Genomic DNA, 13,593 nt, shown 5'->3' with positions numbered 1-13,593 from the left:
TGTCACAGCTTTTTTTTTTTTTTTTTTTTTTGGGCTTCTTAAAACTAACATTTTTCCCCTTCTTTTTCTTTTTCTTTTCCTTTCTTCTCTCTTTTTTCAAAACCATTTATTTTTCTGTATATACTCTATTTTTTTACATATAAAAATTATTTGAAAATATAAAAACATGACTTCAACAGCAGTCAGGTACAAACAAAGTAACTCTGAAAATATGACATAAACCGACCTTTTATACTTTATCATAGAGTGGGTCTACGTGTTCGACCTTTAACAGAAAAAGAACGAATCAATAATTGCACAGAATGTTTAACATTTATACCCAACGAACCTCAAATATTGATTGGAACAGATAAATCTTTTACATATGACTACGTCTTTAATAGCAATGCAGACCAAGCCCAGGTTTATCTGGATGCTGCCTCTCCTCTCTTGCACAAGTTTGTAGACGGGTATGTAATCCCATCTTTTTTATATACCTTTATTCTAAACATTATATATAATAGTTTTAATGCAACAATTTTAGCATACGGGTAATGTATTAGAATCAACTGAAAAAAAATAATATACTGCTTCTTTATTTACTCTCTATAAACATTTAGTCAAACTGGATCCGGTAAAACCTTTAGTATGGGTACAAGTTTAGATAATAGCGTCAGTGCTGAAAATGAAGGTAAAACTTTTTTTTTCTGGCATTCTTCCCCTCCCCTCCCCCTTTTTAATTTCTATTTATATTAACTATTGTAAAGGAATTGTGCCCCGCTGTATCATTGAATTATTTCAAGTCTTAAAGAGTCGTGAAGCACAAGATTCTGAATTTAAATCCGAAATTTATGTTTCCTTCCTGGAACTTTACAATGAGGAATTTATCGATCTTTTGAACAACCCACAACAATCCAAACGTAGATCAACTAGTTACGCTAATACAAACACTAATAATTACAACAACCCCAACGAAGTCTCCGTTAGAGAAGATGTCGCTGGAAATATATATTGGAGTGGAGTCAAGGAAGAAATTTGTTATAGCCCTGAAGAACTCTTGGGGTAAGAACAATATATGGAAAACAACCAGGCCCATTTTTTTTTGTTAAAATAACTATTATTATAGTTTCCTCGCACAAGGTTCATTAGGTCGCACCACAGGTTCAACTGAAATGAATTCCGTATCTTCTCGATCGCATGCCATATTCTCTGTGATACTAAAACAGCATAGATCAGAAAATGAGGATGGAAAAATTGTTATTAAATCACTGAATAGTAAATTTCATTTTGTCGATTTAGCTGGTTCTGAACGAGTATGTTTCTTTTTCCTTCTTTTCTTCTTTGTTTGTTAAAAATTTACTCTCTCTAGTTAAAACGAACACATGCTCAAGGCGATCGAGCCAAAGAAGGCATAGCTATTAATTCCGGTCTACTAGCATTAGGCAACGTCATTTCAGCATTGGGCGATGAAGGAAGAAGAGCAACGCATATACCCTATCGAGACAGTAAACTCACTCGATTACTACAAGATTCATTAGGTGGTAACAGTCAAACACTGATGCTTGCTTGTGTTTCTCCAGCAGATACAAATTTTATGGAAACCTTAAATACCTTAAAGTACGCTAACCGTGCACGAAATATTAAGAATCGTGTCACTGTGAATCAAGACTTTGCTGGGTCTTCCATGGAAGTCAACCAGCTTAAATCACTTGTCTCTCGACTCCGCATGGAAATTGCATCTCTTCGTGCAGATGGCTCGGCTTCTACAACCACAAATACATCAACTTCAGCAGCAATATCCATAGAGGATAAATCTTTACGCCATGAATCAGTTCTTTTACGTGAACGCTTACAAGAGATGCAAAGTCAGATTATTCAAGTCACAAGTGAAAGAGATACACTTTTAATGGAACGCGAATTGGGTGAATTTATGCAGAATGACGACATAGACTCTGGTGATTCTCTCTTAGAAAATATTAGCTCCACGACAAGGCCTATCAAAACCCATCCGATCATTGAAAAGTATCAAAGAACCATTCAAGAGTTAACACATCAATTAGACGACACCAAAGATAAATTGCTCGTTTTAGAATCAACCCAACCAAAATTACAAGCTGCACTTTCAAAAGCTGTCAGTATGCAACACAATAACAACAGCAGCTTACTGCAAAAGTTTTCTTCGCAAAGTCAACAACCAAGAAAAACCAACAGTAACCGCAGAAGAAAAATGGGTGGAAGAGTTAGTGCAAATTCAAGTACCGCTACGTCAAATGGTTATGCAGCCAGAATTACAACAAAAGTTATGGCTAACAGACGTCCCATTATTACTAAAAGCACGAGCGCTACCCACAGAGGTAGCAGCAAACAAAAGAAGCATGTCCGTATTAAAAGCCCTCAAAAAGTTTATCAGCATGACGATGAATATGAAGACGAAGGATATGTCAATGATCTTCAAGAAGACGATGTGAGACATGAGGAGGTCAAGGAGAGCATTGCAAAAGTTCGTGCAGATATACGAAAAAGTCTACAAGTCCTAGAATTAGTAAAGGTACGGCTTCCTATATTTATATTAGATATACACCTCTGATTTTATTTTTATGTTAGCCTTTAGATGATACCGCCAATTCTTGGGAAGAAGAATTGAAGGTAAGATTTATCTTGAATAACCCCCTTGTATCCCACCCCCCTTTTTACTGTTCTGTTTTTACTAACTTGCTTTTGTACAGGCTTTCGAAGCAGAGGAAAAGCGTTTGCATGCTGGTAAAGAAATGCAAAGAGACCCGTCTGATGAAGGAAGATTTTCCCTTACCGCGTCACCCATTGATGAGGAATATGTTCAAAACAGTGTGGTATGTTAGGCCCTTTTTATGTAATGCATTGAAAGGAAAACTCATAATTTCTGTTTAGTCTGTGCCTGCCTGGAACAATGAGGAAGTCGAAAATACAATCAATTCAAAATTGGGCTCGTCTTATGAAACAACGATTGAATTAACCAATGGTCATTCGCGCACAGATACTGCCAACTCCAATGGATCTTCCACTGGATACAATTCTCAGCTGACACGCATGTTACAGCAAATACAGTCTGATATCAAGGTCAAAGAAGAGCTCGTCTCGCATCTCGAAAAATCTGAAACAGAGTTTACTTTTATGCGAAAGAAGTTTGACGAGAAGGTCAACCACCTTCAAAGTCAGTTAGCAGACACACAAAAGGAGAAGGACATGGTCATGACAAAAACAAAATCCGGTGTAGCTTTGAAATCCGAAACTTCCAAAGGAAACTTGACCGCCGTCGACAATTCTAAGCAAAATTTGGCTGAAATTCGTCATTCGTATGAGAATAAAATGAAAAACTTGCTGTCTGAGATTCAAGAATTGAAACGAAAGTATTCTCAGGCAACCATGACAATGCAATCGACTCGAAACCAAAACGAGTCTCTTCTCAGATCTCTCAAAGTGAATGTAGAGACACTCAAGGTGGAAAAGAAGCGCCTTGTTCACCGTATGAAAATAGAAGCTGATCGTGTGCGTGAACAGATTTCTCGTCAGGAGCGCAAGATTCAGCAACTACAACGCCAACATGCTAAATCAAATCAGGCTAAAAAGCGTTTGGAGCACGAGCATGAAATCCAAAAGTCAACCTTAAAAAAGAGAAACGAGGAAGTATTGATCAATGCAAGTCAGTTAAAACAAATGACTTCCATCATGAAAAAGGCTGTACGTGAAGGCGGTATCCTTGATGAGAAAATGCTTACAAAAGTCACTCCTATCATGGGTGGTAGCTTTGCCGTTATCGCTCGTGGTGGAGGTCACGGTTTCCCTAGAAAGGCAAAAAAGAAGAATCCTATACCATTAGGTATTCGAGTCACTCGTAAAAAGCAACTTTTGGATAAAGCACTGTATCAGTACATCCAAGGAAAACAAGCTGTTGTCGAGATGGAGCAACTTTTGATCCGTCGTGAAACCCTTGTTGAAGAGAAGATTGAATTGGAAGATGAGCGTGATCAGGTGTTCCTTGTCGAAAAAGAGCACGAAGAGGCCACTGGTGAACCCATGGATACAATTGCCATTGAATTAATGGATGAACGTATTGACTTAATTTCAGCCGAGATCTCATATTTACTAGCACGTATCCGAACGCTGCAATCGGAAGCTGCTGAAGAAGCATTGCAAGCAGAAGAAAGCGGTGCATCAATTGTTAAAATGGCTAGCCCTCGTCCTGCTAAACATGTTACATTTGCTGACGAAATTATAACGGAACCTGTTTCTAACGATGAATGGGATGATGTAGATGCATTCGATGAACAGTTTAGTGTGCCTGTCAACGCAGCTCCCGAGATGGCTTATGACATCACATCAAAATTGATTAAATCGTTGGAGTCGGATGAATGTAAACGAATTGTTGAAAATTTAGTGGACGATATCATGGATCTTCGAATGAGTGAATGTAACCGTCAAGTAACCGTCCAAAATTTGGAAAAGACAGTAATCGATTTGCGTCGAACATTGATTATCATGAAAAAAACAGCTATTTCCAACACGATTGAAAATGAAAAGAGAATTCGCCATTTAGAAATTAACGAAGAAAATATGATGGATATGATGATTCATGATGATGATGACAACTTGATTGAAGAATTCATGAATAATGGAAACACTATTTTTGACAAGATTTATGAAGATGGCGTTCGAGGTTTGCTAGGCGATGCTATCCCTGATCCTTCAGCTATTACTGAACTGCCAGTATCTACTGCTATGGCCCCTTCATCGTCATCTTATCATCAACAAATAAGTTTACCCAATTCACCTGTTGCCTCTCCTCCTTATTTAAATAACGCCTATGCCGTTACCAATACCAACCCTCCAATCCCAACTCAAATGATCGACAATCTTAACAAATCAATTATCACACCGCGTGATTCTACCCCTTCACCTGAAAGATTTTACAATCTAGCTCAACAACGTCTTTCTTGGCAAAATTGTGTGGGTGGAAATGAAACACCAACATACATGGATGATGATCAATTGGGAGCACCAAGTTACTCCAACGTGCTGGCCAGCAGTAGTATTGTACCACCTGAATTTAATCATTATGTCACCGATCATGAATCATCAACCTCATCTATTCGTAGTAGCCATTTGAGGAGATCTTCTATCCAGTCGGATATGTCTTCATTATCATCCTGGAACCAAAAAACTATGATGCGTGGTAGCAGCAGTCATACAGCAGCAGCACCTCTATTGCCTGAGCCTTCCCGTGCCACTGTGACTAGAATAAGTCCATTAATGGCTCATATTAACCAAAATAACCAAACCATCCAGACAGAACTGGATTCATATGAAAACTATCAGACCCCAGACCAGCAACGAGAAGAAAACTCTCCTATTTTTACCAACTCATGTTTACAACAACGATTGATAAAAAGACCACTCCCCCCTATCATGCCTAGTGCCTCTACTTTTGAACGACCCAGCACCCCAACTGTTTTTGATCGTCTAGCACAAACACCTACTCGTGCATCTAGAGCAAAGATGAATTATCGTCACAGTAGTGGAAGTGTAGATGATTTACGAAGAAGATGGGAGTTGGATCAAAAACGACCTTCGAGCGCAACTGATAGTAGCTTTTTCTAATTTCAAAGGGATTACACTGTGTATATCATTGCCGTTAATCATAAATATCCTCTCTTATACCTATTTTTTTTTCCATCTATTGTCATCTACTATTTATACATATTTCAAAACTGTAATTTTGTCCCTTTTTGTAAATTTTTTATTGGACTCTTTAATAAATTTCTTTTCTTACATATCACCTTTAGATTTTTATTATGTAAGCGTTGTTTAACTCCCCTTGTTAAATCCCGACAATCCAGGTTTTAGTTATTATTATTAGTGTTTTAACTATGTACCAATGTAGACGACAAAAGCTGATTACTGCGTAGGTAAAATAAAAACTAGGTTGCGCGGCTTATCGTATGATTCACTTTAGATGTAATTCTATCAAAGGAAGGGTCTGGTACTCCGAACCTTTCCCGTGTTCAGTTTGATAGTAGGGTCCGGTAGTTACACGAAAGTGAGGCCGATTCCGAAAACTAGCGTGTAGATATAAATCCCTGGAACTAACAGGTAGATACTTCCGTCGCCTGAAAGGGTCCCGTAAGTAACCAAATACTAGTACATATAATAGATATAAAGCCAAAATCAACCAATAAATGTACGAAAACCAGCTTATAAGCAAACTTCATGTCCGCTCTGAACCCTTTTATAATTTAAAAGTATACGGTTTATGTAAACAATTCATTTCTTTGTCTTTGCAAGCAGACTTAGCCCAAACTATAAATCAGGGTTTTAATCCGCACCCTTGTGCTCCTGAATAAAGTTCCTTATCGCACAAGGGCTTTTTATAGTTTTGTGCTGTTCGCTGATTAGTACAATACTTTTATTGGTTGACAACGTAAATACTTCCACTTGTAGTAAGAATGCATATCATTGGATCTCTAGAATCCGGGGTCATTTGAAATACGGGGAACATATTTTTTTCTCTTCCCGTGCTCTCTGTTGAAAAGAATCGCTTATGTAAACATCCCGGTAACACAAGATGAGTACAGCATTCATTCGCAGTTACTTTTAACCATTCTCCGCACTTACAAAAGAGCAACCCTTTCCTTTTTAGCGTGTGAAAAAATAAAAAATAAATATAAAAAAAGACCCTGAACTTTTCCTTTATTACCCTGTTCTCTTTATTATTCCTAACTTCAAAAATGCTTACTGACATTAACAACATCCCTATTGACCAAGCTATCAAGGAAAATGGTTTCGTTATTGTTGATAACTTGATCCCTGCAGAAATGTTCATCAGACTTAGAGAAGCTTGCGACCGTGTTGTTGATAGAGCTAGAAAGGGTGACTGGAATTACAGGTACGTAATCTGACGTTACATCATTTTAATTTACCTAATGCCAACCTTAAATGTAGACGTCTTGTTGGCACTCAATTTCCTCCTTGGAATGAAGGCACCGATGTTTGGGGTGTTCAACACATGATGCATCCTGATCTCAATGAACCTGTCTTTGCTGAGTGGTATGGCTCTCCCGATTTATTAGCTGCTGTTGAACAATTATTACACACTGGTCATGAGGATCTTCAATTTGGTAACTTTTTTTTTTTATCTGAAGTTTATTCACAAACTATGTTTCTAATATCTGAGTCATATTACAGAATTATTCAACCTTTTGATTAACCCTCAAGATTCAAACTTTGACTTAACCTGGCATCGTGATGCCATCAAGGCCGAGGCTGCGGAAGAGGAGGAGAAAGAAAAACTTACTATTCCCCATTACGGTACACAGTGGAACACGTAAAATCAATCACATTTATCTTTAATCTCTTCAATTTACTAAATTGTATTTAATAGTGCTCTCTATGACGACGCTTGTCTTTTTGTTGTTCCCAATTCTCACCGTCGTGTGAGAACATCTACTGAAAGAGATATTACTATCAATGATCCTTTGAGTCATAAGATGCCTGGTCAATTGAGGGTTGATTTAAAGGCCGGTCAGACAGTTTTTTATGATAACAATATTTTACATCGTGCTTCATACGACTGCACTCAAAAGAGATCTACTCTTCACGCATCCATGGGAACTATTGAAGGTGGTCACCATCGTGCTGCAGTTATTCTTCAACATGGTCTTGGCTGGATGAACACTGAAGAATTTAAAAAGACTTTACCCGAATCTCTTATCAAGCCTCATGCTAATATTATTGAAATGGCTACTAAGGCTGGTATCTCCAATATGTCTACAAAGCCAATTCATTAAATCTCTTTTGTATCGTAAATAAAATAAACAAACAAATAATGTGTAAACGCGGTGTCTATAGAAAGTGTTACACCGAGTGATTCGGTGGAAACACCATTGTATTGGTTCACTATTATTGATGTCTCACATTATGTGGGAGATTAAAAAAACCTATTATTGCTGCATATTAAACCTATTTTATGAGAAATAGGGGGTTGATAGTAGACGTTATCAGCTCATTTTTATGTATTCCTGAGAATAAACAATTCTAGGTTTGTGACACCGTAAGACCCGGAGGAAAAAAAGAGGCAAACAAAACCATAATTGTTAACTACAACGGAAACAAATGGAGGTCTTACATGATAGCTGCAAACAATGTTGTACATATCTTACAAGTTATGCTAAGAGGTAATCTTAACTATGAACACACAATCAGATGTAATTACACCGATCAAAACAACCAGTAAGGAGTGTGACAAAAAGCGATTGTTTTCATGATTTTTTCGTGCTTTTGTATTTAACACGATTCAAAACAAGGGGCTATTGATTATTATTTGACAATGTTTTGGGTAAAAAAGGGAGAAAGTATTGTTCTTCTTTTTTTTCTTTTATTTTATCTTTACTTCGATGGATGAATTCTTTGGCCAGTCATCCCAGCCAGATGGACCGGAAATCGCAGCAAAACTCGTTTCTTTATTCTCGATTTCTTTACTTTCGTTGCTATTTGGAATAAAAACGTATAACGTACATTTTCGATATCTCACGTACTCGCGTTGGTTAGTCTTAACCTTATATTTGTTCTCCTGGGCGTTCTCAGCTTTCAGTATGCTGTTAGTAACCACCAATAACCGTATGTAGGATGTACTAGAAACCCACTGGCGTTAAATAATCATTTTTTGTAGGTAATTTCACCTCTTGCTTTTTATCAATTATGGTGTGTGATATATTCTATTCCGGGACTAAAATTACCATATACTGTTGGTAAGTTTATAAATCACCACGCTCGAATTCGTCATGTGCGAATGACACTTTTCATATAATCAAATGCGCATATTTTTTTGACAAAATATACACTATAGGCTGATTGAGAAGGTTTACGTTGTATCTTCTATTAGAACGACTAGATGGAAGTCAATGGCTTATAGATTTCATGTTGTTTTAATGACACCATATATTGCGATTTTCACATTAATGGTATAACTGATCTACAAACTTGGATACTCCTTACCAACACTATATTCTCTCTTGATTTTAAATAGTTGATTTTTCACATTTCGGAAATAGATGAATCCGGCATCTGTATCATTGGTCTGCAGTCAATCGCATCATTGCCTCTTTTAGTAAGTAGTCCGCTTTTTAGTATTCTATGCCATCAACCTTTTGCATGATTAAATTACTAAATTTAATACCTGTTTTAGATTTATGATTTTGTAAGATCTTGAGACCTATAATTGTACCACATTAATCTCTTATACGATATTTAGCTGATTAACTTATATATGACTGTATTCTTTGTTCGACCTCTACTGAGACTTGGCTCAGGCTCTAAAAAAATTAATTGGAAGGCATCTAGATTGAACGAAGTCGCTTTGCGTACTTTAGTTGCATCCGTTGTTTGCCTGATAGCATCCTTTGCGAATATATTTACCTTAGTTATGTTCGACGGAAGAGAAAGGGGTCTGGTTTGCTTGACTTGTTGCACGGTAGATGTAACAATTAACGTTACCACGGTTCATTGGGTAAGTACGATATTCACAAATTGTACTAACTTGACTAACATCAAAGCTACTTATTTAGGTCACTTCACATACTCCTGGTAAAAGAATGAAAGATAATATGGACTATTCTACTAATCAAAGGGAATCAAACCCCGAGTATTCCGGTTATCAGAGAAGCCAAACAAAGGACGTCGAACCACAATTTATTGTACATCACAGTAATGACAATGTTAACAATAATGCACCTGAACACCATTTACACGACGTTAACGACGACACGTTTAACTTTTCTAATCCAAACCGTAGTAATATACCTCCCTATAACTCATACTCTACAACTTCTAACGTAACAAGAAAAGAAAAATGCGATGATCTGGAGTCTACAGATAGTAATTTTCTCGCGTCTTCACTACATGAATCACATAACAGTCGGAAGTCCCTGACAAAACTTTAATTAATACCGCATCGTACTAGAGACGTTTTGGTCTTTAGTCACTGTAACAACAATTGTATTATTATTATCGACTGACAATTAAAGTTTCAGCGCATTATTTATTTCATTGTCTTTAAATTTGAAGTTAAACTGACAAAAAACATTCTGAACTTAGAACTAAGCCTTATTATGTTTTATACTTTTTCAAAATACACATTAACGCACATCTTTAAATAAAAGCAAAGTTCCCAAACATTTAGTTATATAAAAACTTTTTTATCGTTTTTGAATACACTTTAGAAATTAAATCAATACGCTTTTGCTTAAGAAGCTAAACAAATACTCAATCTTATCGCTCTGATTGCTAAAACATTTACTCTGTTTAAGAATTCCAAAAAAGTAAGAAGTAATAGTATATCTATTGATATGCTTTGAAATATTTAGACGACTACAAAATTCAGTCCGTACAAAGTTTTTTGTGTTTAAACCAAATGATAACAGAAGCTGCTCAGATAAACTTTCCAATTATGTACGGCAAGAAAGCTTACCATATTAATATATACATCATAAAACCCCATTTACTGTATCGTTTTTAATAAGCGTGTCTATGATTGATGAAAACATATGTTGATAGAATCTCACTGGCTCTATTAGTCATTTTTTTTCCAGACGAGAACGACAACAATGTAGTTCGATTGACTACATGCTTTGTGAGGCACATTTTATGGATACCTAAGTGACTTGTCGAGAAGTAAAAATAACGCCAAAATATGAATTGTAATAAACCAAGCTACATAAAATGTCACCATACTATTTTTAATATGCTGGGTAATTCTAATTGATTTTATTAAGTTTTATGATACAGATGTTTAATATTCAGATAATTATAAATGTAAAGTGGCGCGATCTAAAGTACTTTAGCCAAAATATCTACAAATGGTGATCAAGATATCAGGCATATATCATTTTCTTGAGCGAAAGCATCCTTTTTTATAAATTGAGCCCATAATTCGCAAAAATTGTGTCTATTTTGAAATTCATAAGCTTCATTATGTGGTATTTTTTCATCCAGTTTGCTGTTGGCGTGCTGGCATTTTTCTTTGTAAATTTGATTGTAATCTAATAGCCCAAGAAGATCTTGAAGAGACCATACATGGCTGCAACCTTTGCAGCTTATTTTTCTGACAGAATGTAAATAAACACATGTCATGATCTTCTCCAATGTGATAGGCTTGGGTAGTGTTTCAAACTTGATGTAAGCATTTGAATTATCTACACGTATATCACTGGAGCTGATACAATTCCACTTTTCTAGACTTTGGTTCATATGACGAAAGTCGAGGGAGTTTTCGTTCACCAAAAATGTATCTGGCCATGAAAGACCATCAGTATCCTCGATGCATGCAAAAAACATGAAATGTTCATCAACATATTTTCCGGAAAACTTGGAATACTTTTTCTTGTGTGCGTGCAAACTTTCAATTACGTTATAAAGTCCTAGTAAAGTTTCTTCTCTTTTGTGCTTGCATCTTGGTTGACCCATTTTATAAACTTGGTAAATCATTCTTGGTACATCGTCGCCTTTAATAACATGATCGAATTCAATTCTACTACCATTCTTGCTACTGTATTCCTTTCTTCCTTTAATTCCAAAAGTGACTATCGACTTAATTTTAATGGCAACTTCCCCATGTATCTCTGCTGTGTTTGTAGTTTCCTTTGATTCACCTGCACGGTAAGTAATATTATAATTTGGTCTTAGCCCACAATCCTTGACAAATTTATATAATTCCATGTTAAAATATATACAATAATCAAGTAAAACGAATTGGAATTAAAAGGTATTTATATCTATTTTGTAGTAGGTGCTACACCACATTATAGTAGCATTTTTGGCTAAAAATTTTTGAAAAAGTAGATTTGCTAAAAATCATGATATAATTGAGTGTGGTGCCATATGTTTATCATTTGCAAGCAATGCTTCAAAAATCTCTATTTGGAAATTAATCTTCATATGATTGAATACAGGACGGGGCATGTTTGGTCCTTTTTTTGAAATTAGCGCTTTTTACACTTGCTTTGTAAGGTCCAAATGACTTATCTACAAGTAAATCTGTTTCGAGTAGAACTGCACAATATTGTGTTACGTGCTTGGGTTATACAATAATGTCATTTGTTCTGTAAATGCCTAGGCTTGAGTGTGCTTGTAATAAAATCAGAAGTAGAACTTAATCTATGAGTAATGAATAATTGGTATGCTAGGATTTAAGCCTTATTGCTATATACACTGATTACTGTATATTTTAATCATACGATAATCTCTAAACTTAAACTAAATATTGTATTCTAGATATACTTATGGTATAATTCAGTAAACTCGACAATTAAATTTTTTAATATGTGCAATACTTATTGATGCTATGGTCCGTGCACATATTGCAGCAAATTTTATCTCTTCCAGGCCCCGCTTTTCAGGAATTAGATTAAAATAATCTACATCATATCTAACATGCATGTGGCGATAACACTGCTAATGATGGTATTCATTCGATTTTGGTCATGGGGAATACAATCTTTCACCAAAATAGTCAATCGAAGAATCCTATGACGTGTTTTCGGGCGTGTTTTTTCTCACTTCGAATGTAAAACATGTTATTTTTATATTTGTCACTAGTAAGAAGTATACGCTTTTTGGCATCTAAAACTATGAGCCGGACCCTGGGGTACTATTTCTCCTGTCCTTCTCATACGTAGTTTATTTCTACAAATAAAATCATAGGTGTGTTATTTCTGCGTATTACTGCGTAATTTCTGCAAAAACTTTAATTGTAAAATAATTTAAAAATAGATAAGGTCAAGATGTTGTATCACTGCAAATTTATTTATTTTTAAAAGTTACAACGATTACGCTTGTATTACTTTAGACAAATAGAAAAAGACTCCGGACTCATCAAAAGTTAACGTCTAAGGATATATTTGTAGTAGATAGAGATATTAGATTAATAACTTGATTATGTTTACTGGTCTCTTAGGAAAGCCAATTTTATAAAGGAACACTAGAGTGCGCGTAGTCGTAAATAGGATTGATTACTTTAGCTGTCCCCAAGAGGTCACTATATTTTATTGTCTTACGTTTATGCGATATCCCTGCCATACACGTATGATAGTTCTATCTTTGAGTTCTAGCCTACTTTCAACGTCTCATTTAGAATTTATCCTAACATTTCTGCTCAAGGCGAAGAACAAACCAACACAAGCGTGGATGAGTAATGATTGAATTGCAAGAAGAAGCATAAACCGGTAAAAATACATTCAACCGTAATTTATTACATTGTTTTTGATTGTATATTCTTCTTTCTGGATATTAATGACAGGCAAGATACCTGCCTTGCGCTATGACTACGTGCACTTTGGATGTTCCAAAAAAAAAAAAAAAAATTGGAAATTCGGACAAAAGGTTGTATGTCTTTCCAGTTGACGATATGGGTACTGTCAAAATCTGTACCATTAAAAATTAACTGTAGCAAATGAAAAGATAATTCTTACTAGCACTTTTTTTATGATATTGCAAGTGTGTATCTACTTCTGTTGAAGACGAACAACTTAACTACATTTTACACATATGTATCCTATAATAACCATTGTCAAAATTCTTTTCCTTATA

At 35.7% G+C, this 13,593-nt stretch overlaps 4 protein-coding genes across 4 annotated transcripts; 3 read left to right on the top strand and 1 right to left on the bottom strand.

Annotated features, from left to right (window-relative positions):
- The first annotated feature begins 108 nt into the window (after nt 1-108).
- On the top strand, nt 109-5,761 carry EV154DRAFT_490028 (uncharacterized protein). Its single transcript, XM_051599380.1, has 10 exons — nt 109-186; nt 246-449; nt 504-530; nt 600-670; nt 747-1,041; nt 1,106-1,292; nt 1,349-2,527; nt 2,584-2,625; nt 2,706-2,828; nt 2,887-5,761. The coding sequence occupies exons 1-10, from the start codon at nt 167-169 to the stop codon at nt 5,611-5,613; spliced, it is 4,875 nt and encodes a 1,624-aa protein (XP_051463384.1). The 5' UTR covers nt 109-166; the 3' UTR covers nt 5,614-5,761.
- Nucleotides 5,762-6,717: 956 nt separating this feature from the next.
- On the top strand, nt 6,718-7,875 carry EV154DRAFT_454977 (uncharacterized protein). Its single transcript, XM_051597328.1, has 4 exons — nt 6,718-6,898; nt 6,955-7,130; nt 7,198-7,336; nt 7,394-7,875. Exons 1-4 carry the CDS (start codon nt 6,741-6,743, stop codon nt 7,797-7,799), a joined length of 879 nt encoding a protein of 292 aa, XP_051463383.1. The 5' UTR covers nt 6,718-6,740; the 3' UTR covers nt 7,800-7,875.
- A 515-nt stretch (nt 7,876-8,390) lies between these two features.
- EV154DRAFT_490026 (uncharacterized protein) lies at nt 8,391-10,183 on the top strand. The gene is made up of 7 exons (XM_051599379.1): nt 8,391-8,628; nt 8,681-8,759; nt 8,858-8,972; nt 9,038-9,118; nt 9,197-9,208; nt 9,263-9,517; nt 9,576-10,183. The coding sequence occupies exons 1-7, from the start codon at nt 8,406-8,408 to the stop codon at nt 9,948-9,950; spliced, it is 1,140 nt and encodes a 379-aa protein (XP_051463382.1). The 5' UTR covers nt 8,391-8,405; the 3' UTR covers nt 9,951-10,183.
- Nucleotides 10,184-10,754: 571 nt separating this feature from the next.
- Nucleotides 10,755-12,162, bottom strand: EV154DRAFT_490024 (uncharacterized protein). Its single transcript, XM_051599378.1, has one exon. The coding sequence runs from the start codon at nt 11,722-11,724 to the stop codon at nt 10,873-10,875; it is 852 nt and encodes a 283-aa protein (XP_051463381.1). The 5' UTR covers nt 11,725-12,162; the 3' UTR covers nt 10,755-10,872.
- Nucleotides 12,163-13,593: the final 1,431 nt, after the last annotated feature.

The sequence above is a fragment of the Mucor mucedo genome (genome assembly GCF_025094135.1).
Source record: "Mucor mucedo strain NRRL 3635 chromosome Unknown EV154scaffold_2, whole genome shotgun sequence".
NCBI classification, from domain to species: domain Eukaryota; kingdom Fungi; phylum Mucoromycota; class Mucoromycetes; order Mucorales; family Mucoraceae; genus Mucor; species Mucor mucedo.
The sequence above is the reverse complement of the archived record's forward strand: the minus strand, read 5'-3'. Positions and strand labels throughout refer to the sequence as shown.